We start from the raw sequence: 24,861 nt of genomic DNA on the forward strand, positions 1-24,861 counted from the left end.
GTGTGTGTGTGTGTGTACAGTGTGTGTGTGTGTGTGTGTCAAGTGTGTGTGTGTGTGTGTCCAGCGTATATGTGTGTGTGTGTGTCCGGTGTGTGTGTGTCCAGTGTGTGGGTGTGTATAGTGTGTGTGTTCAGTGTGTGTGTGTCCAGTGTGTGTGTGTCCAGTGTGTGTGTTTGTCCAGTGTGTATGTGTGTGTGTGTGTGTGTGTGTTTGTGTGTCCAGTGTGAGTGTGTCCAGTGTGTGTGTGTCCAGTGAGTGTGTTTGTCCAGTGTGTGTCCAGTGTGTGAGTGTGTCCAGTGTGTGTGTGTGTGTCCAGTGTGTGAGTGTGTCCAGTCAGTGTGTGTGTGTCCAGTGTGTGTGTGTCCAGTGTGTGTGTTCAGTGTGTGTGTCCAGTGTGTATGTGTTCAGTGTGTGTGTGTGTCAGTGTTACCATGGTTATTATTTACAGGGACACTGAGGAGTCAGCACTATGAACCCTAAACCCTGGATAGAGGGGCTCAGTGAATGTGGAGTGGAATGTGTTCAGGTGGGTCAGTGTGTCAGAGGAGACTCTGTAGAAGGACAGAGTGCCGGCTGGCCAGTCCAGATACACTCCTACTCTGTGGGAGCTGGAGGAGGGGACGTATATGAAAGTGGGCTTATTATTGTGCCTGGCAAAGTAACTGTTGTCAGAGCAGTCCAGACTCCAGGACTTGTCATTGTATCCAAGCGAACAGTCATAACCCCTTCCTCTCCTGCTGATTCCTTTATATGTCACTCCTATACCAGCCCCACTCCCACTCCACTCTACCTCCCAGTAACAGCGCCCAGTCAGACCCTCTCTACACAGCACCTGTCCCCAGTCCTCAAATCTCTCTGGGTGATCAGGATACAGCTGCTCCTCTCTCCTACATGTCACCTTTCTGTTCTCCTCAGACAGAGAGAGGCGTCTGTTTACTGTGTTTAGGTCCAGTGTGAGATCACAGACATCTGATGGATGAAACCAGACACAATATTAGAAATCATCATCATTCACATTAGAATGTTAACTCACTTTTCACTAATTCATTTAATGTAGATGTTTCTAGGTATCAAAAGGAGAAGTTAAGGTAACTTGAGACTTGTTGAATGATCATATGTTATACTGTATGGTAATATAAAACACACTTATTCCCATTAATTACACACACACACACACACACACACACACACACATCCTGAACAAACACAAAAACACACATACACTGGACACACATACACATCCTGAACACACACACACACACACACACTTACACACACACACACACACACACACACACACACACACACACACACACACACACACACACACACACACACACACATTCTGAACACACACACACACATCCTGAACACACACACACACATCCTGAACACACACATACACACACATTGGATACACACACACACACACACACACACATTTCTAACGTAACACGAACACGTCACACACACACACACACATTGTCAAAGCAACTCTTTGTAAACTTTGGTGTCCCTGATTTGTGCTTCTGTAGAACTACAGCTGATATTTAATATGACCAAGTAAGTAATGATGGTGGTCTTTGACTTTGACTTCACTTGAATTAAGACTTATTCTTAGTCATATTCTTCACAGCAGTCAACACTCACATTTTCTAGGTCCAGGTTTCATTGTCTTCTCTCCACCATGTTCCACACTGTAGCGGTAAGCAGAAGAACAGACAGTCATTGAGGGATACACCTGAACTCAAACACACACACAAACACTCACACACACACACACAAACAGTCAGTATATACATTTGTCCAAGTGTGTGTGTGTGTCCAGTGTGTGTCCAGTGTGTGTGTGTTTGTGTGTGTGTGTGTGTGTGTCCGGTGTCTGTCCAGTGTGTGTGTGTGTATGTCAAGTGTGTGTGTTTGTGTGTCCAGTATGTGTGTGTGTGTGTGTGTGTGTGTGTGTGTTCAGTGTGTTTGTCAGGTGTGTGTGTGTGTCCAGTGTGTGTGTGTCCATTGTGTGTGTGTGTCCAGTGTGTGTGTGTGTGTGTGTGTGTGCGTCCTTTGTGTGTGTGTGTCCTTTGTGTGTATGTGTGTGTTTACAGTGTGTGTGTGTGTGTGTGTGTGTGTCCAGTGTTTGTGTGTGTGTCCAGTGTGTATGTGTGTCCAGTGTGTGTGTGTGTCCAGTGTGTGTGTTCAGTGTGTGTGTGTGTGTGTTCAGTGTGTGTTCAGTGTGTGTGTGTCTAGTGTGTGTGTTCAGCGTGTGTGTCCAGAGTGTGTGTGTGTGTTAAGTGTGTGTGTTCAGCGTGTGTGTGTCCAGTGTGTGTGTGTGTGTGTACAGTGTGTGTGTGTGTCCAGTGTGTGTGTCCAGTGTGTGTGTGTGTGTGTGTGTTCAGTGTGTGTGTGTGTGTTAAGTGTGTGTGTCCAGTGTGTCCAGTGTGTGTGTCTAGTGTGTGTGTGGGTGTGTCCAGTGTGTGTGTTTGTCCAGTGTGTGTGTGTGTGTGTGCGACCTTTGTGTGTGTGTGTCCTTTGTGTGTATGTGTGTGAGTCCTGTGTGTGTGTTTGTCCTGTGTGTGTGTTTGTCCTGTGTGTGTCCAGTGTGTGTGTGTGTCCAGTGTTTGTGTGTGTCCAGTGTGTATGTGTCTCCAGTGTGTGTGTGTGTGTCCAGTGTGTATGTGTGTCCAGTGTGTGTGTGTGTCCAGTGTGTGTGTTCAGTGTGTGTGTGTGTGTGTTCAGTGTGTGTTCAGTGTGTGTGTGTCTAGTGTGTGTGTTCAGCGTGTGTGTCCAGAGTGTGTGTGTGTGTTAAGTGTGTGTGTTCAGCGTGTGTGTGTCCAGTGTGTGTGTGTTTGTGTACAGTGTGTGTGTGTGTCCAGTGTGTGTGTCCAGTGTGTGTGTGTGTGTGTGTGTTCAGTGTGTGTGTGTGTGTTAAGTGTGTGTGTCCAGTGTGTCCAGTGTGTGTGTCTAGTGTGTGTGTGGGTGTGTCCTGTGTGTGTGTTTGTCCAGTGTGTGTGTGTGTGTGTGCGACCTTTGTGTGTGTGTGTCCTTTGTGTGTATGTGTGTGTGTCCTGTGTGTGTGTTTGTCCTGTGTGTGTGTTTGTCCTGTGTGTGTCCAGTGTGTGTGTGTGTCCAGTGTTTGTGTGTGTGTCCAGTGTGTATGTGTGTCCAGTGTGTGTGTGTGTGCACACACACACACACACACGACACACACACACATACACTGGACACACACAGACACACACACAGGACAAACACACACACAGGACACACACACACACTGGACACACACACACACACACACACTGGACACACACACACACACACACACACACACACACACACACACACACACACATACATACACACACACACACACACACACACGGTCAGCATATAACTTAGTCCAAGTGGTGGTCAGAATGTTTGTCTTAACTAGCCTGATAACTCCAACATGTCTAATATGAATATTGACATAAACCCTCTACATACTTGAGTTTCTCCAGTCTGCAGTGTGGATCCTCCAGTCCAGCAGAGAGCAGTCTGACTCCTGAGTCTCCTGGGTGATTGTAGCTCAGGTCCATCTCTCTCAGGTGTGAGGGGTTTGACTTCAGAGCTGAGACCAGAGAAGCACAGCCTTCCTCTGTGACTAGACAGCCTGACAGCCTGCAAAGAGTCAAATCATATTAAAATCACGCTGCTATTCTTTGGTGGTCAAAATAGTGGCAGTATATTTTTTCTACATATTAAGATACATCAGTGTCCTGAAACCTGCCATATCTATTCATAAATTAATGTATCATTATTAGAAATTATCATAATATTGCTTGTAGAGAGAAAAATGTATAGTACAAATATTTGAGTAGACTGACCAGAGCAGTTTAAAAAGCAGTATGAGTCAAAAGACAGACAGTGAGGTATCAGATTTAGATTGTATTGAGTATACAGTCCACACCATATCTATTTTGACAAAGATAACATTTTAAATGTGGCTCTCTACTCCAGCATTTTGGATTTGAGATCACATGTTTCATATGAGGTGACAGTATATAATGTCACCTTTTATTTTAGGGTATTTTAATACATATCTGTTTCACCGATTAGAAATGAAAGCACTTTATGTATCTAGTCCCCCTATTTGAAGAAATCAAAAGTATTCTGACCAATTCACTTATAGTGTATTAAAGTAGTCAAAGGTTTAGTATTTGGTCCCAAACTCGTTGGTTGCATTTGCAGTTAGTTTTGGTTGTATTTTGGGTTATGTTTTGCCCGATAGTAACTGAATGGTGGATGATGACTGGAGTAATTTTCTGTCTAAGAGAGTAGATAACAGGTTTCTAAACACTACTAAATTAATCCTGATGATGACATGATTAAGAAAAATCATGAATGAATCATGAAAAATAATTAATGAGAAAGTTACAGAGGCTACAGCAAAACATACTAACCTCTCACCATTACACTCAAATAAAAAGGTGACATTCTGTACTGTTGGCTAATATGAAACATTCTATCTGAAATCCAAAATGCTGGAGCATAGCATCAAATGTAAAACTGTAAGCTTCACTGTCCAAACACATATGGTGTGGACTATGTGTGCCTGGTAAACACATGTGGATCTGGTGAACAGTTATCACTTGTTGACCAACTACAGGAATACTGACCTCAGAGTCTCCAGTTGACAGTGGGGATTCCCCAGTCCAGCAGAGAGCAGCTTCACTCCTGAATCCTTCAGGTCATTGTTACTCAGATCCAGCTCTCTCAGGTGTGAGGGGTTTGACTTCAGAGCTGAGACCAGAGAAGCACAGCCTTCCTCTGTGACTAGACAGCCTGACAGCCTGCAAAGAGTCAAATCATATTAAAACCACACTGCTATTCTTTGGTGGTGAAAATAGTGGCAGTATATTTTTTCAACATATTCAGATATATCACTGTCCTGAAACCTGCCATATATATTCATAAATTAATGTATCATTATTAGAAATGACAAATTATCAAAGTATTGCTTAAAGAGAGAAAAATATAAAGTACAAATATTTGAGTAGACTGACCAGAGCAGTTTAAAAAGCAGTATCAGGCAAAAGACAGACAGTGAGGTATCAGATTTAGATTGTATTGAGTATACAGTCCACACCATATCTAGTTTGACAGTGAAGATAACATTTTAAATGTGGCTCTGTACTCCAGCATTTTGGATTTGAGATCAAATGTTTCATATGAGGTGACAGTATATAATGTCACCTTTTATTTGAGGGTATTTTAATACATATCTGTTTCACCGTTTAGAAATGAAAGCACTTTATGTATCTAGTCCCCCTATTTGAAGAAGTCATAAGTATTCTAACTAATTCACTTATAGTGTATTAAAGTAGTCAAAAGTTGAGTATTTGGTCTCAAACTCATTGGTTGCATTTGCAGTTTGTTTTGGTTGTGTTTTGGGTTATGTTTTGTCCAATAGTAACTGAATGGTGGATGATGACTGGAGTAATTTTCTGTCTAAGTGAGTAGATAACATGTTTCTAAACACTACTAAATGAATCCTGATGATTCCATGATTAAGACAAATCATGAATGAATCATGAATAATAATGAGTGAGAAAGTTACAGAGGCTACAACAAAACATGCTAACCTCTCACCATTACCAATAACAGAGGGGGTATGATCTTTGTTCCTCTGTAACTTTCTCATTCATCATCATTCACGATTCATTCATGATTATTCATAATCATAGTAGCATCCACATGAATGTAGAAGTGTTCAGAAACATATTCTATTCTTACTGACAATACAAGTGAAGTGACTCCAAAATGACAGGACATTATTCACCATTCAGTTTCTATTGGGGAAAACATAATCCAAAACACAACCAAAACAAACTGCAAATGCATTCAACAAGTTTGTAGAATCACAAGCTTGATGTAATCACTGTGGGTAAGGAATATGGGACCAAATACTAAACTTATGACTAAATTAATTTGCCCAAATAATTACGACTTTTTCATTGGGGAGAATTACACACATAAAGTGCTTTAATTTCTAAACGGTAAAACAGATATGAATTAATACCTTTAAATAAAAGGTGACATTCTGTACTGTTGCCTAATATGAAACATTCTATCTGAAATCCAAAATGCTGGAGCATAGCATCAAATGTAAAACTGTAAGCTTCACTGTCCAAACACATATGGTGTGGACTATGTGTGCCTGGTAAACACATGTGGATCTGGTGAACAGTTATCACTTGTTGACCAACTACAGGAATACTGACCTCAGAGTCTCCAGTTGACAGTGGGGATTCCCCAGTCCAGCAGAGAGCAGCTTCACTCCTGAATCCTTCAGGTCATTGTTACTCAGATCCAGCTCTCTCAGGTGTGAGGGGTTTGACTTCAGAGCTGAGACCAGAGAAGCACAGCCTTCCTCTGTGACTAGACAGCCTGACAGCCTGCAAAGAGTCAAATCATATTAAAACCACACTGCTATTCTTTGGTGGTGAAAATAGTGGCAGTATATTTTTTCAACATATTCAGATATATCACTGTCCTGAAACCTGCCATATATATTCATAAATTAATGTATCATTATTAGAAATGACAAATTATCAAAGTATTGCTTAAAGAGAGAAAAATATAAAGTACAAATATTTGAGTAGACTGACCAGAGCAGTTTAAAAAGCAGTATCAGGCAAAAGACAGACAGTGAGGTATCAGATTTAGATTGTATTGAGTATACAGTCCACACCATATCTAGTTTGACAGTGAAGATAACATTTTAAATGTGGCTCTGTACTCCAGCATTTTGGATTTGAGATCAAATGTTTCATATGAGGTGACAGTATATAATGTCACCTTTTATTTGAGGGTATTTTAATACATATCTGTTTCACCGTTTAGAAATGAAAGCACTTTATGTATCTAGTCCCCCTATTTGAAGAAGTCATAAGTATTCTAACTAATTCACTTATAGTGTATTAAAGTAGTCAAAAGTTGAGTATTTGGTCTCAAACTCATTGGTTGCATTTGCAGTTTGTTTTGGATGTGTTTTGGGTTATGTTTTGTCCAATAGTAACTGAATGGTGGATGATGACTGGAGTAATTTTCTGTCTAAGTGAGTAGATAACATGTTTCTAAACACTACTAAATGAATCCTGATGATTCCATGATTAAGACAAATCATGAATGAATCATGAATAATAATGAGTGAGAAAGTTACAGAGGCTACAACAAAACATGCTAACCTCTCACCATTACCAATAACAGAGGGGGTATGATCTTTGTTCCTCTGTAACTTTCTCATTCATCATCATTCACGATTCATTCATGATTATTCATAATCATGTTAGCGTCCACATGAATGTAGAAGTGTTCAGAAACATCTTCTATTCTTACTGACAATACAAGTGAAGTGACTCCAAAATGACAGGACATTATTCACCATTCAGTTTCTATTGGGGAAAACATAATCCAAAACACAACCAAAACAAACTGCAAATGTATTCAACAAGTTTGTAGAATAACAAGCTTGATGTAATCACTGTGGGTAAGGAATATGGGACCAAATACTAAACATTTGACTAAATTAATTTGTCCAAATAATTACGACTTTTTCATTGGGGAGAATTACACACATAAAGTGCTTTAATTTCTAAACGGTAAAACAGATATGAATTAATACCTTTAAATAAAAGGTGACATTCTGTACTGTTGCCTAATATGAAACATTCTATCTCAAATCCAAAATGCTGGAGCATAGCACCAAATGTAAAACTGTAAGCTTCACTGTCCAAACACATATGGTGTGGACTATGTGTGCCTGGTAAACACATGTGGATCTGGTGAACAGTTATCACTTGTTGACCAACTACAGGAATACTGACCTCAGAGTCTTCAGTTGACAGTGTGGATTCCCCAGTACAGCAGAGAGCAGCTTCACTCCTGAATCCTTCAGGTCATTGTTACTCAGATCCAGCTCTCTCAGGTGTGAGGGGTTTGACCTCAGAGCTGAGACCAGAGAAGCACAGCCTTCCTCTGTGACTAGACAGCCTGACAGCCTGCAAAGAGTCAAAACATATTAAAATCACACTGATATTCTTTGGTGGTGAAAATAGCGGCAATATATTTTTTCAACATTTTCAGATATATCAGTGTCCTGAAACCTGCCATATCTATTCATAAATGAATGTATCATTATTAACAATAATAAATGATCTAAGTACTGCTTGTAGATAGAAAAATATAAAGTACAAATATTTGAGTAGACTGACCAGACCAGTTTAAAAAGCAGTATCAGTCAAAAGACAGAACACTCTCTACTCTGGAACACTCTCTACTCTGGAACACTCTCTAATCTATAACACTCTCTACTCTGTAACACTCTCTACTCTGGAACACTCTCTACTATGGAACACTCTCTACTCTGGAACACTCTCTACTCTGGAACACTCTCTATTCTGTAACACTCTCTACTCTGGAACACTCTCTACTCTGTAACACTCTCTACTCTGGAACACTCTCTACTCTGGAACACTCTCTACCCTGGAACACTCTCTACTATGGAACACTCTCAACTCTGGAACACTCTATACTCTGGAACACTCTCTACCATTGAACACTCTCTACTCTGGAACACTCTCTACCCTGGAACACTCTCTACCATTGAACACTCTCTACTATGGAACACTCTCTACTCTGGAAGTGTATTGCCAAAAAACACTCAAACAACTTCTCTCTCTCTCTCTCTCTCTCTCTCTCTCTCTCTCTCTCTCTCTCTCTCTCTATCTCTCTCTCTCTCTCTCTCCTCTCTCTCTCTCTCTCTCTCTCTCTCTCTCTCTCTCTCTCTCTCTCTCTCTCTCTCTCTCTCTCTCTCTCTCTCTCTCACACACATACACACACACAAAAAAAACACAATAAATCACATCAAACATTTATTATCAAAACAGCATCATGCTTTTAAAACTCACATCACTGTGATTGATCCATTTGAAGAAATAAGTTCAACAGGTTGAAACTGAGTGAAAAACATGGTTGTTGTGGATGTTGTATATTAGAGTTTATGTATTCACATAGGCTATATATGAGACCAAGCCCGAAAAAAACTAAATAAAAAAACTAAATAAAATAATGATTGAACCATTATCCAATACATGGCCTACTGCATATTACGCACGGCACAAAAACATTAAAAACAGAAAAAAGATTGAAGATGTCTTCGGTACATAATTGGTCTAGCCTTGACTCCACAATTAAACAAATTCTAGTAATGTCCTTTGAGTGATGACTGTATTATTATACATACTGGATGGACTGGTTCCCTTATGTTACCCTCCCCACTTCCTATCCATGAGTCTGGGAGAGAACGTATAGGCCTAGGCCATGCTGTTGGTTCATCGATTGTGCAGGGCAGCTTACAGAGTTAGCCTTCTGGTTTACAGAATTAGATTTTAATATAGTCTAGTAATAGGAAGAAAACAAATATGTTCATAATTAATAGGATGACATATGACCTTTAGCTACAGAATATCTCACCACCGTGCGTTTCCATCTCCTCCCCTCTATCCTTCATTCATTTTTCGAGCGCGCAGAGAGAAGGGCTGTCAACAGTTTAGTGAAATATGTTTCCTTGTGAAAACATGTTACTATTGATGATCCAAAACAGATTCCACCTGGTTTCCCAAAATGAAGCACTGGGTAGCTGCAGGAACAGGGTTGGAGAGCCCATGGCATACAGAGTTTGGGCGGAATATCATTTAGATTTTGCTTCCATCTGTCAATGTTCCGATTCTGGGATATTTTGGAACTATAACTTCCATATTTTCATAAAATGTACAATTACATCGGCAATAATGTATATAAATACTTGACGTGTATCATTTTATCCCAACTCCGTCAACTACACCTAGCATAAATGTCGTTTTTGTTAGCATGTTTCATGTAGAACTTCAACCGCTATTTTTCAAACTCTCCATGTTGAATCATATATAATTCAACCGCTATTTTTCAATCTCTCCATGTTGAATCATATTTAATTCAACAGCTTGTTTTCCGGAGCAGATCGTTACTATAGTTACAGTCCATACATGGCTATATATTTTGTGACGTGGTGCTGAAAGAGGAGGCATTTACTGACTGTCACACCCTGGTGTTGGGACTCATTATTGTTTATCCAGGGTGTGTGCAGTCTATGTGTTTGTGTTCTATGTTGGGTGTCTAGGTTGTTGTTTTTCTAGGTTTGTTCAATGACTCCCAATCGGAGGTAACGAGTGTCAGCTGTTCGGCTCGTTATCTCTGATTGGGAGCCATATTTATTTCTGTATGTTTTCCTGTGGGGTTGTGGGTTTTTGTTTCCGTTACGGTGAGTGCACCGTGGAACTTCATTGATCGTGGTTTATTGTTTTGTCGTGCTTTAACTTAATAAAGTCTACGATGTTCACTCAACACGCTGCGCGTTGGTCTCATCCTTCACACGATCGTGACAGAAAAACCCACCAAAGAAAGACCAAGCAGCGTGTCCAGGAGCAAGGTGACTGGACATGGGAGGAGGCGCCGGGCAAGGAGATGGAGAGGCTGGCGATGGCCCAGGTGGGCACAGTGTGGTCCTGGGAGGACATGCTCGGAGGCAAGGGACCTTGGGGGAAGATCAAGGCCCTGGCAAGAGAGGAGCATCGGCGGCAGCAGGTTCAACGTCGTAAGGACGAGAGGCAACCCCAAGAAATTTTTGGGGGGGGGCACATGGCTTGGGCGACGGAGCAGCAGGAGGCTGCCACAAGGGAGAGTCAGAAGGCGGCCAGGTTAAGGGGGCTGACGGAGGCAGAGAAGGGTAGGATTCAGTGGGCTACCAGGTCAAGGGGGCTACTGGGTAAAGCAGAGAGGGAAGGTGTTGAGGCACGGCGTGAGGTACTGGGGTGTGTAACCAGTTCGGTCCGGCCCGTTCCTGATCCTCGGTTGAGGCCAGTGGTGTGTGTTCCCGGTATGGACCGGCCTGTTCCTACTCCACGCACCTGGGATACGGTGCGCTTCGCCAGCCCGGCCCGGCCTGTTCCGGCCACTCGCACCAGGGATACGGTGTGCGTCGCCAGCTCAGCCCTGCCTGTTCCTACTCCACGCACCAGGGATACGGTGCGCTTCGCCAGCTCAGCCCGGCCTGTTCCTACTCCACGCACCAGGGATACGGTGCGCTTCGCCAGCCCAGCCCGGCCTGTTCCTACTCCACGCACCAGGGATACGGTGCGCTTCGCCAGCCCAGCCCGGTCTGTTCCTACTCCACGCACCAGGGATACGGTGCGCTTCGCCAGCCCGGCCCGGCCTGTTCCGGCCACTCGCACCAGGGATACGGTGCGCGTCGCCAGCCCAGCCCGGCCTGTTCCTGCTCTCCGCACTAGGCGTGAGGTGAGTCCCCAGGGTCCAGCATGCCCTGTTCCGGCTCCCCGCACTAGGCGTTATGGGAGTCCCCAGGGTCCAGCATGCCCTGTTCCGACTCCCCGCACTAGCCCTGAGATGCGTGTCCTCAGCCCGGTACCTCCAGTTCCGGCACCACGCAACAGGCCTACGGTGCGCCTCAGACGGCCAGAGTCTGCCGTCTGTCCAACGGGGCCTGAACTGTCCGTCTGCCCAACGGGGTCTGAACTGCCCGTCTGCCCAACGCCGTCTGAACTGCCCGTCTGCCCAACGGCGCCTGAACTGCCTGTCGGCCCAACGCCGTCTGAACTGTCCGTCTGCCCAACGCCGTCTGAACTACCCGTCTGTACAGAGCCTACAAAGCCGCCCGTCTGCCATGAGCCTTCAGAGCCGTCCGCCAGATCGGAGCCGCTAGAGCTCTCCGCCAGACAGGATCAGCCAGAGCCTTCCGCCAGACAGGATCAGCCAGAGCCTTCCGCCAGACAGGATAAGCCAGAGCCTTCCGCCAGACAGGATCAGCCAGAGCCTTCTGTCAGACAGGAGCAGCCAGAGCCTTCCGCCAGACAGGAGCAGCCAGAGCCTTCCGTCAGACCGGATCAGCCAGAGCCTTCCGCCAGACGGGATCAGCCAGAGCCTTCCGCCTGCCATGAGCAGCCAGATCCGTCAGCCAGCCATGAGCAGCAGGATCCGCCAGAGCCAGCCAGCCAGGATCCGCCATTCAGTCCGGAGCTGCCACTTAGTCAGGTACTGTTCCTTAGCCTGGTGCTGGTCCTTATCCCGGTGCTGGTCCTTAGCCCGGTGCTGCCCCTTAGCCCGGTGCTGCCCCTTAGCCCGGTGCTGCCCCTTAGCCCGGTGCTGCCCCTTATCCCGGTGCTGGTCCTTAGTCCGGTGCTGCCCCTTAGTCCGGTGCCGCCCCTTAACCCAGTGGGGTGTAGTTGGGGGGTGGTAATGTGTAGGAGGCTAAGTAAGTGGGTAATGACTATGGTGGGGTGGGGACCACGACCTGGGCCAGAGCCGCCACCTGGACAGACGCCCACCCAGACCCTCCCCTAGACGGTATGCTGGTGCGCCCGGAGTGCGCGCCTTTAGGGGGGGGTACTGTCACACCCTGGTGTTGGGACTCATTATTGTTTATCCAGGGTGTGTGCAGTCTATGTGTTTGTGTTCTATGTTGGGTGTCTAGGTTGTTGTTTTTCTAGGTTTGTTCAATGACTCCCAATCGGAGGTAACGAGTGTCAGCTGTTCGGCTCGTTATCTCTGATTGGGAGCCATATTTATTTCTGTATGTTTTCCTGTGGGGTTGTGGGTTTTTGTTTCCGTTACGGTGAGTGCACCGTGGAACTTCATTGATCGTGGTTTATTGTTTTGTCGTGCTTTAACTTAATAAAGTCTACGATGTTCACTCAACACGCTGCGCGTTGGTCTCATCCTTCACACGATCGTGACACTGACATCCGATTGGTTACTGATATTTAATGGCACTTTCCGGCAACCTGATTGGTTAAAACGCCTCACAGCGCTTCCTCGTTTGAAAATATCTCCCGCGAGGAATCCATGTAAAGACAGACAAAATGAGAAAATCTCGAAGAATATACCTACAGTATGTGGATAAAAAATAGGCGATCTCAGTTAGCCAATGCGAGAAAAGCAGTGAATGAAAGAAAACATGAGCCTGATCAGCCGATCCAGGCAGTGGCAGTACAGGTAGAGGAGGAAAAGGAGGAGGCCGGCAGCAGCGCGTCGAGACGCACATTAGTTGAGATGAAGATGACAGCTAGCAGCGATCAACCAGACAGCAGATTGTACATGATTTGTACATGATTTGATTTGCCCTAAGTGTCTAAACACTGGACTGAAAATCACCATAGACCCCCACCAACCAGGGATTCTGGTATTCTGTCATGATAGAATGGGCACCCTGTGAAGATGATCGTGATGCATTTAGGAGGAGTGTTTACAGGAGTGCTCCAGGGGAGATGTGGCATTTGATATAAATGTGAGGATGGTTCTTCTAGCACACAAACTTGGACTTGGTTATGCAGCTCTAAAGAAAATAAACAAAGTCCTAGGGATTCCTTCCTTGAGTCTCAGCTCATATCAGAGACATGACAGGAGAGTGACAGGTCAATAAAAAGGGAGAGTAGCCCATTATTGTCAGGTGACTTGCTGTGTATAAATAATATTTAGTAGCCAACTGTGATTACTGAGAAATTAGCTTTACATAAAGTAAATGCATGCTGATATGCTAATATGTACATAGGGTAACATGCTGATATGCTAATATGTACATAGGGTAACATGCTGATATGCTAATATGTACACAGGGTAACATGCTGATATGCTAATATGTACATAGGGTAACATGCTGATATGCTAATATGTACATAGGGTAACATGCTGATATGCTAATATGTACATAGGGTAACATGCTGATATGCTAATATGTACATAGGGTAACATGCTGATATGCTAATATGTACACAGGGTAACATGCTGATATGCTAATATGTACATAGGGTAACATGCTGATATTTAGTCCTGCAGTTATGACTGTAATGTCGACAGACATCATAATAAGTATTTTTTCCCCCCACTTTAGTAGCAGAGATTCAGAGAGGGCAACAGCCAATGGGGAGTGCTGCAAAGCTAATTAGAATATGCAGATATAGACCCAGACATAGCAGAGTTGCTGAAGGAGGATGAGGATGCCATCATAGACATTCATGGATCCTTTGATGGCTCTTGGCACAAGAGAGGATTCACTTCCAACTAAGGGATAGGTGTGTACATTGGTGCTGGTACCAGCCAGCCCTAGAAAATGGTGAAGATCCACCCAGTCACTAAAAACATGGAGGCCATACATTCTTTAATTGAGAGGATGCACAGAAAATGGTACCTGTATATCACAGGATGTCAAATGATAACGTCCTCAAAAGAATGTAGCACGGAGGAACCCAGAATGCAAACGAATGTCTGAACTCTAATATGGTCGTGATGCCCAAAAACTGTCTTCGTGGGCAAAAGCCTCATTGCCAGTATGGCAGTAGCCACGTTCAATGAGGGAGCCACTGCTATATCAAATGGGATGGACTAATTGTGTATTGGCAGCACTTTGGCGACACTGGACGCAATCAGAGAGGAGTTGTGAGAGCTGATGCTGCTTCAATGGAGTGTGACAAGGGTAGGAGCAGGTCACATGACACAGTCAAGAAAGTAAAGCAGCACCAGCAACAACTCAAAGAGGGCCGTACATATGGGGCAGGCATAGCTGATTACTGTTCTGCACATTTCAACAGCCATACAAAAGCCTTGGATGTGACACATTGAGCAAAGTGATATGAGAATTTGGCCAAAACTGCATATTTGCCCTACAGACCAGTATTCAAAGCATATGCTCTATTGCTTGAAACAAATGTATTAAACGTGCTGATGTATTTGTAAAAGGTATATTTGATGTTTATTTGTCAGTTTAGAAGTGATATATGAAAAATAGATTAATTTAATGTGACGTAAATGCTCATATTTATGGAAAGTACATTTTAATTGTAGTCTGTGGTGTTTGGAATTACAGTTGTTCTCAATTGCTAAAACACCATTTCTGAAACCTTGCTCCATTTCCTGAAAACATTAAATACAAAACCTCATTTACAAAACCTCTGACTCCTCTCGCAAAATGAAACATTCGCCCTCAAAACAGTTTTTACCTGTGTTCAAAATCAAACACTGCTCTCAAATCATAAACAAAGTGATCAAAATGATAAACACTCTCAAGCAGTCAGTAAACAATACACCAAAAAATAGAAAACACATTGTTCAAAACATACAGTTCTCAGGGAGAAGGACATTTTTAATCTCAAAACAAATGTCATATTTTTCCGTCATTGTCTTTTGATGAACGAAAACATGTTCTATCATAGCAGCTCAAAATTGATCAGAAATTACTACTCTGCTTTGCTCTTTGCAATTTAGTTTTTTGTTCTTCCTCCTCCTTGTACCCCTATTTTTACAGTACTGTACCCTACATCTCACAAACTTGTCCTTTGTCTCTGTGATACTGTAATTCTTGTTCTTTGTTGATATGAACCTGCAACCAGTCCAAATCTATTGAGCAGTCAGTACTGTTAACAAATGGAAAGCCCAATGTTCAGGGCCATACAATTTGTCCATTGTCCAGTATACAGCCTACAATGCACTGTACTACAGTATACAATACTAAAAGGGACACAAATCAAAGGAGTAAACATGTGATCAATGTGCTTCTTCTTGTCTTTGGGCTGGTTCAGGCCAGAGCACTTCGTCCACATCACAAGCAATATTGTCCCTCCTTAGGCAACGGGGGAAGAAGCCTCTTGTGTGCCGTATCCAGCCCTGACATGATTCCTCACCTATATCACCACAGGCTAAATCCATGGCTTGCAGCATATTTACTCTGGTGTAGGGTTGTCTATCATACACTTTCCATCTCCAAGAGGAGAAAAACTCCTCAATCGGATTCAGGAAAGGCGAGTATGGAGGGAGGTACAAGTTCATAAACTGCCCGTTGATGTTAAACCATTCCCTTACCTGAGCAGCTCGGTGGAAACTGACATTGTCCCACACTATCCCATAGGTGGGAATGGGATTCTCATTTAGCTCTTGACCCTGCTGCTCTTGAACCTGCTGCTCAAATAAAATATCTCTTAGATTGGCAATAGATCTTAGAAGGTGCCGAGTGTTATATGGCCCGAGTGTAACATGGTGATGTAGAACGCCATGGTTGCCTATAGCAACACAGATTGCGACATCGCCACCTCGTTGACCAGGGACTTCAACAACGGCCCGCTGTCCAATCATGTTTCGGGCCTCTCCCTTCTCCTCTTTGTTAGATTGAAGCCTTGATTCATCGACAAAGATGAACTCATGGGGTCTGTCCAAGGATTCCAAGTCAAATATTGTCTGTGTAGAAATACAATATACTGTATGTAGGATTTTGTAAGTGGTCCAGAGACAGTGCTCTACTGTAGAGTACAATTAGGCCTACTGTATGCACTTCTGATTCACATACATTGGATGTACTGAAGAGTAATGTCATACACATAGTATGCGTTAGTACTCTAGACAATCTGGATTACAGTAAATGTTTCTGAATGTACACTTACTTGCACATACTGAGCTCGCAGTTCTTTCACCCTTGGTGAGTTGCGCTCAAAAGGTACTCTGTATACTTGTTTCATTCGCATCCTGTTACGATGGAGGACACGGTCAATTGTGGAAATGCTCACACTGTTCGATTCCCTGGAAGTGTGTGTTGTCTTGTGTCACTCGTTCCTGGATTTCTCTGAGTCGTATTGCATTATCTTGAAGGACCATGCCAACTATAACGGCCTCTTGCTCCCCAGTGAAGATAGCTATCTTTCCACCTGCATGTGGCAGCCTTGCAATTCTACAAAAAATAGTAGTTGTGCAGTTACAAAACATATTCATGCAGTACAATACATACAGTGATTCTCTTTACAAACGTCTATTGAAACAGCTGCATATAGTGTAGTACAGTAAATTTGCAATTACAAAAATACAGTTGTATACTGTACCTGTTCTCTTCTCTGAATGTCCTTACTATAGTGGACACAGAAAATCGGCTCAAATTGGGTTGCACTCTAAGTCCTGCTTCCCTCATTGTCAGTCCATGGACAAGAACATGGTCTATGACTGTTGCTCGAATTTCATCAGATATTTCTACTCTTTGTCTTCCTCTTCCTCTTCGTCCTCCTCATCCTCTTTCTTGCCCTCCTCCTCCTCCTCTTCCTCCTCGTCGCCCACCTGGCATACGCACTCATCCTCGTCCTCTCACATTGTTTCTTCTATCCATTCTCAGACTTTCTCCTTCCCACCTTCAACAACCTGTTTGCTCTCTGAACTGCCTTATATTGGTTGTGTCGCATCATTTGAAACAGGTTAAATCCATTTTGAGTGGTTGTGTTCAATCAATGACATGTGTTCTCTATTTTGTATTTGATTGTTGCCACTTGTGTTTACCAGTATGGATGACATGTGCATTAAAGTGCAGAATTTTTTTTGAGAATGAGAACGTGTTTAGAGTTTTGCTGAAAAGTCTAAGTGAGATCTGCATATTGTGTTTTACCATGTGAAATGGTTTAAGGTATTGACAACAGACTGCATAATTCGCTAAATGAGTCCAGGCAACTGAGAACTTTGTTCAGCCAATGGGTTTTAGTGTTTTAGCAATTTGCCCTTTTATAAACGCATTTCATGCAATTCCACGTCATTTTACTTGACTGCAGACTCTGGCATAATCTTTATTAATGCCGTGTTCAAAACAACTGGAAACTCTGAGCTGGGAAATCTCAGACTTCCGACTTTAATGAGTTCAAGACAACTGGGAAATGTGGAAAAAACGAGCTCCGACTGGAAACATTTGTTTTAAACGGTCATCCAACTGGGAATTCTGGCCTCTTTCTAGAGCTCCGACTGGAAACATTTGTTTTAAACGGTCATCCTACTGGGAATTCTGGCCTCTTTCTAGAGCTCCGACTGGAAACATTTGTTTTAAACGGTCATCCTACTGGGAATTCTGGCCTCTTTCTAGAGCTCCGACTGGAAACATTTGTTTTAAACGGTCATCCAACTGGGAATTCTGACCTCTTTCTAGAGCTCCGACTGGAAACATTTGTTTTAAACGGTCATCCTACTGGGAATTCTGGCCTCTTTCTAGAGCTCCGACTGGAAATATTTGTTTTAAACGGTCATCCAACTGGGAATTCTGGCCTCTTTCTAGAGCTCCGACTGGAAACATTTGTTTTAAACGGTCATCCAACTCGGATTTCTGGCCTCTTTCTAGAGCTCCGACTTTCCTGATTTGAAGACCACTGATGTCATGATTCTACCTCATTTTTTCCCGAGTTCCCATTTGTCTTGAAAGCGCAATACCGCACAAATGATCGAAATGACAGGCTATTTTGACACAGAACAACGGAGAATCTGAGATCAATGAAAATGAACTTGAATCCATCAATAGCCTATGCCAGTTAGTGAGTGCATACATTTTCATACTGGCCCTTCATATCTTCGTAGTGACACACCATCCAAAGTGTTATTAATAACTTCACCATGCTCAAATAAATATTCTGCTTTTTATTTTATTTTTACCCGTCTACCAATAGGTGCCCTTCTTTGCGAGGCATTGGAAAACCTCCCTGGTCTTTGTGGTTGAATTTGTGTTTGAAATTCACTGCTCGACTGAGGGACCTTACAGATAATTGTATATGTGGTATACAGAGATGAGGTTGTCATTCAGAAATCCTGTTAAACTCTATTATTGCACACAGGTGAGTCCATGGAACTTATTATGTGTCTTGTTAAGCACATTTTTACTTCTGAACTTATTTAGGCTTGCCATAACAAAGGGGTTGAATACTTGTTGACTCAAGACATTTCAGCTTTTCATTTTTAATTAATTTCTAAAAACATTACTCCACTTTGACGTTATGGAGTATTGTGTGTAGGCCAGTGACACAAAATCTCAATTTAATCCATTTTAAATTCAGGCTGTGTAACAACAAAATCTGGAAAAATTCAAGGGGTGTGACTTTCTGAAGGCACTGCATTATAGACCGTTCAGACTTCAGTAGGGGACGTTGTTGGGCATCTCCTTTAGCATACGCATCAGATTCATCTACTGGGTTGTTATCAATCTAAATAAATACCATCTAAAATAAAATATATTGCTTGATTGAATGCAGTCATGTCTTAAGAATATTTTGTTTCTTATTTTGAATATTTGTATATTTAGAAGTACATAAAATGCATGTAAGGATATGTTTTATATTATAACCAATCAGCATTCAGGATTAGACGTTACATAATATTCTACAAAGGCCTACTGAAACACGTAGCATATTTTAGTTTCCCATACAATAAAAACATGACAATGTAATACATTTGATAAATAGTCTTTATAGATGTGATTAGTAATAGAGTTATAGTCAGTAATACAGTCCAGTAACAGCTTATTTTTACAAAGTAAAACGTAAAAGAGAATTATATCAACCCGCAAGGCTCACGGTCATATTATTTACTGTAAACATGAGTGCCAAAGCTTATAAATAGTGCGTAAACAATTGGAAAGGATGAATTACATAAATAAATATCGGTGAAAAGATATCCATGAAAAGATATGAAAACAAGAGTCATTTATTGATTGTATGGGACCCTGTATTGTGTCCTTACCCGTGTTTTAACTCATGAATCAATCTCATGAATAATGCTTCAGTTCGGCTGGCGCTGAACTCTACTAGCCAAACCCAACGAGTGTTCTAGTATACTCCCTTAAAAAGACCTTAAAAGACCTTCGCTTGAAAAAAGAGGCAGTAGTCCTATTTGTCCTTTTTGAGATGCCGTAGCCAGTATACACTCAAAATCGTCTGAATTAATTAAGATAACTCAAGCAATCTTGGCAAAATGGGTAAAATTGCAGGACATTTGCTTTAAAACTGCAATAATTCTCTCTGCCCCATGGCAAAATATGTAGAATTGCATGAAATTGGTTATAAAATGGCTACATTTTCTCTCCACCCCAATGCAAAATGTGTATAACTGCAGAATACTTGCTTTAAAACTGCAATATTTTCTCTACACCACATGGCAAAATTTGTAAAAATAATTAGACCACCCACAACACCCACAATTCTTCATCATCATTACACCATTGTTCTAAATTAAATTCACCCTCTTCACCCTCCTCATCGTTCAGTTCATTCAAATGTAATTGTAAAGTAACGTGCACCATTATCCGTTTCCATCGCCCGTTCATCCATTGGCATCATTCAACCAGTGAGGAGAGAGACACATTATCACCTGGGTACCAACGTCTTACAGCGCATTTGTCTTTGTCACGAATACCGCCGAGGCTGCTCCTCCTCCTTGTTCGGGCAGGCTTCGGCGTTTGTCGTCCCCGGAGTACTAGCTGCCACCGTTTGATGTTTCGATGTTCGTTTGGTCATGTCTAGTTTAGTGCACCTGTTTCGTATTCTGTCCTGATTATGTCACTTATAAGTTTCCCTGTGTTATGTTTTGGAGTTGTGTGTTATTGTCCGCATGTCGATTGTCTGTTGGTTTATGTTGTGCTTTAGTGTTTTACGAGTAGCGCGTAGGTTTTCGCCTGCTGTGTTTTGAGGCCATTTATTTTCTGTATTGTGTATTCAGTCAAGTAAAGCTGTTTGACTTATCCGCTGTGTCCTGCGCCTGACTTCACCACCACATCCACAAGTACATCGTGACAGTGTTGTTGTTTTATCGTACTGCTTTGCTTTATCTTGGCCAGGTCGCAGTTGTAAATGAGAACTTGTTCTCAACTGGCTTACCTGGTTAAATAAAGGTGAAATAAAAATTTTAATACAAATGAATGGAAGTTAGGCTAGCGAGCAAGCTTTTTAGCCAGGTAGCCTAGGACAACAACAAATAAAAGTGTGTACTGTATGACAGAGTGATATACCATTTTGTTGTGCTGGAATGTTGTTGCTGAAGAGATTGCTATCTCTTCTCTCACTCTGTTTTAGTTCATGCAGGTGACTGTGACCCTCTGGCAGAACGCCCAGAATATGTTCTGGAAGTTAATATAGGAGACATTGCTCAGTTTCTTAGGAAACTAAGCCTGCGGGATAACAGCCAGTCACAAGCAGGAACCAATCCATGTTCTGACCGACCTGTGTACTATGGTGCATTGAGTTGGTTGGAACCTCTCCAGTTAACTGTTAATAAACAATATTAAATTAAACTTAAATTCATTTAAGTTTGACTTCGTGTGTCCCTGTGTTGAATTTCCACGACATCATCAACATAAAAGAGAGGAGGATGTCATTGGTGTTTCTCTACTAGTAGAGTGAGTCAACATGAAAGGGGAGGATGTCATTGGTGTTTCTCTACAAGTAGAGTGAGTCAACATGAAAGAGAGGAGGAGGTCATTAGTGTTTCTCTACTAGTAGAGTGAGTCAACATGAAAGAGGACGATGTCATTGGTGTTTCTCTACTAGTAGGGTGAGTCAACATGAAAGAGGGGGATGTCATTGGTGTTTCTCTCCTAGTAGAGTGAGTCAACATGAAAGAGGAGGATGTCATTGGTGTTTCTCTCCTAGTAGAGTGAGTCAACATGTTTTCTCTACTGGCACCAACACACACACAGAGAAATCAGACCCATGGACAGCCACATCATATTTAGCTAACGTTGATTGGACTGAATTGTTTTTGGTATCTTTCAGTTGTCACTGTATTAGACTAAGCAGAGGTGATTTAATAATGTTGAAATGTTGAAGTTGAAATGGTGCTGGAATAGTGGAGGCAGCTCCTGTTTTCTTAGTGACTTGCGTTAACTCTCCGTGGTTCTAAATCAATAGTTGTTTAGTGCATATGAACTAACAGGTTATAGAGCAAACAATGCAATTATCACAACACATAGATTGTAGAGGTCCGTCTGTCCCTCGAGGATGATGACGAATCCGGTGAACCACACAATTAAACAAGGATAGAGAGTGAAAAGGATCTGGCTACACTCATACTGTCCCTGACCATTATGAAAAAAAGCAAATTGAACAATAAACTTCGGTGTCTCAACACTGTAACGAACTCCGTCGTTGTTCCCCAAGATCACCTCAGTCCACTCTGCGCGTAACTGGACAATATGCTTGGCACCAAACCGTACGTGGACGCGGACAGTTCCAGAACGCGGACATGAGCAGAGCAACACAATAAACTAATCCAAGTCTTTAAAGTCAGTTACATTAGTAATATTCATGTTTTATTTATAAAAAAAAATCGTTTTCTAAAACAATATTTTGAGATCTGGGCCCATATCCAAAAAGCATCTCAGAGTAGAAAATGTGTCGTATAAGTGCTGAGAATAAAGCCGTTTTAGTCCTACTCTTATGGGTATAAATTAAAGCTATGCATGAAGCCTCTTTATTCATAAGCGTCCCACCTAGTTGGCAGATATTTAGGACACCTCATGAGCTGTACTAACCAGTTAAGAGGTACCAGCAGGTGTCTTGATAATAGAAACATGCAGCGAGTCAGTGGTTCCTGTGCAACATGTAATTGCTTTGGAGCAGTGGTGACCTGTCATTCAGGGCAGAGCCCCACCTGTTTAGCAGATGCTCTTACCCAGAGCGATTTACAGTAAGTGCATTCATCTTAAGATAGCTAGGTGAGACAACCAGATAATACAGTCAAATATACAGGATACGAACATTCCATTTCAGCTAAACAATGGATATATAGCGTTTTGCAATTAAAAATAATGCACATCTAAAATCTATTAATTAAACATCTGAGAACAGTAATATTGAAGGTACCCATAAGCAACCATTTCTAATTAAAAAACTCATGTGAAAAATTGTGGAAATAGCATTTAGGTACCACGTTCATCTGTACAAACAATAGTACACAAGTATAAACACCATGGGACCACGCAGCCGTCATACCGCTCAGGAAGGAGACGCGTTCTGTCTCCTAGAGATGAACGTACTTTGTTCTGAAAAGTGCAAATCAATCCCAGAACAACAGCAAAGGACCTTGTGAAGATGCTGGAGGAAACAGGTACAAAAGTATCTATATCCACAGCAAAACGAGTCCTATATTGACATAACCTGAAAGGCCGCTCAGCAAGGAAGAAGCCACTGCTCCAAAACCTCCATAAAAAAGCCAGACTACGGTTTGCAACTGCACATGGGGACAAAGATCGTACTTTTTGTAGAAACGTCCTCTGGTCTGATGAAACAAAAATAGAACTGTTTGGCCATAATGACCATCATTATGTTTGGAGGAAAAAGGGGGTTGCTTGCAAGCCAAAGAACACCATCCCAACCGTGACGCACGGGGGTGGCAGCATCATGCTGTGGGGGTGCTTTGCTGCAGGAGGGACTGGTGCACTTCACAAAATAGATGGCATCATGAGGAAGGAACATGATGTGGATATATTGAAGCAACATCTCAAGACATCAGTCAGGAAGTTAAAGCTTGGTCGCAAATGGGTCTTCCAAATGGACAATGACCCCAAGCATACTTCCAAAGTTGTGGCAAAATGGCTTAAAACAACAATGTCAAGGTATTGGAGTGGCCATCACAAAGCCCTGACCTCAATCCTATAGCAAATTTGTGGGCAGAACTGAAAAAGCGTGTGCGAGCAAGGAGGCCTACATACCTGACTCAGTTACACCAGCTCTGTCAGGAGGAATGGGCCAAAATTCACCCAACTTATTGTAGGAAACTTGTGGAAGGCTACCCGAAACGTTTGACCCAAGTTAAACAATTTAAAGGCAATGCTACCAAATACTAATTGAGTGTATGTAAACCTCTGACCCACTGGGAATGTGATGAAAGAAATAAAAGCTGAAAGAAATCATTCTCTCTACTATTATTCTGACATTTCACATTCTTAAAATAAAGTGGTGATCCTAACTGACCTAAGACAGGGAATATTTACTACGATTAAATGTCAGGAATTGTGAAAAACAGAGTTTAAATATATTTGGCTAAGGTGTATGTAAACCTCCGATTTCAACTGTATTCTTAATTCCATTCCTTAACAAAGGCCAAAACTGCTTTCAAAAGTGTTTTCCCCGTGATCGCATTAAGAGTTGTTGTCCGTTGACTGCTTGAATAAACGGCCCTACAAAGGCAAAGAGCATCAACTAGAAAACAGTACAACTGAAGTGTCACGGTTTCGGCCGAGGCTGCTCCTTCTCCTTGTTCGGGCAGGCTTCGGCGGTCGTCGTCCCCGGAGTACTAGCTGCCACCGTTCGATGTTTCATGTTTGTTTGGTTTTGTCTAGTTGTACACCTGTCCCTTGTTAGTGTCTGATTTTGTTTCCTTTTTAGTTATCGTGTGTTGGGTCAGGTGTTATGTGTGATTGTTCATTGTCAAGCTGTTGCTCTGTTGTATACTCTCGTGTTTGTTGTTTTCCCGAGAGTCCGCACTGTGTGCGCTTTATTCATTTTTACGCACTGTGTGTGTTGTGATTAATTTTGTACTTTGCCTCCCGGTTGGGTTGGCTGTTCGCCTGTTTGGTGCTGCATTTTTGTTTACTAAAGTCTGTTGACGAACGCCCGTGTTTCCTGCGCTTGATTCATCACCGCATCCACACTCAACACCTGACATGAAGACAAAAAAGGCTTTAAAGTTGTTTTTGCTGTTCAGCCAAATATGTCGTAGGTAGATAAGTGTAAATGCACTGATGTATCATCTTATTATGACCACTGATCTGACCTATGACCCCTAAAATGCTGATACTGCACTCTGCCTTTGTATGACCTTAAACAGCTGTATGGGTCATGCAAAAGCAAAGTGCAGCATCTAAAAAATCTAAATGTGTTTATCCAGCTTTCTTGTTGTTTTTAAAGGTGTTATGTGCTTATGTACCTCACTTGCTGTTGTTTCCTTGGTTTTTAAAGGGATTTTGTAGTTACAGCAAATTTGACCCTCCATTTTCTCTGA

General features: G+C 42.4%; 1 protein-coding gene across 1 annotated transcript; it reads right to left on the minus strand.

Annotated features, from left to right (window-relative positions):
• Window positions 1–650: 650 nt before the first annotated feature.
• On the minus strand, window positions 651–9,326 carry LOC311124977 (ribonuclease inhibitor-like; the record flags this gene model as incomplete). Its single annotated transcript, XM_084199064.1, has 5 exons — window positions 651–969; window positions 1,651–1,697; window positions 3,481–3,654; window positions 4,653–4,826; window positions 9,307–9,326. Coding segments are annotated over 5 exons (734 nt in total), but the record flags the coding sequence as incomplete, so codon positions are not given.
• Between the last annotated feature and the right edge of the window lie 15,535 nt (window positions 9,327–24,861).

Source organism: Coregonus lavaretus, assembly GCF_964263955.1.
Source record: "Coregonus lavaretus genome assembly, contig: HAP1_SCAFFOLD_1461, whole genome shotgun sequence".
Lineage (NCBI taxonomy): Eukaryota > Metazoa > Chordata > Actinopteri > Salmoniformes > Salmonidae > Coregonus > Coregonus lavaretus.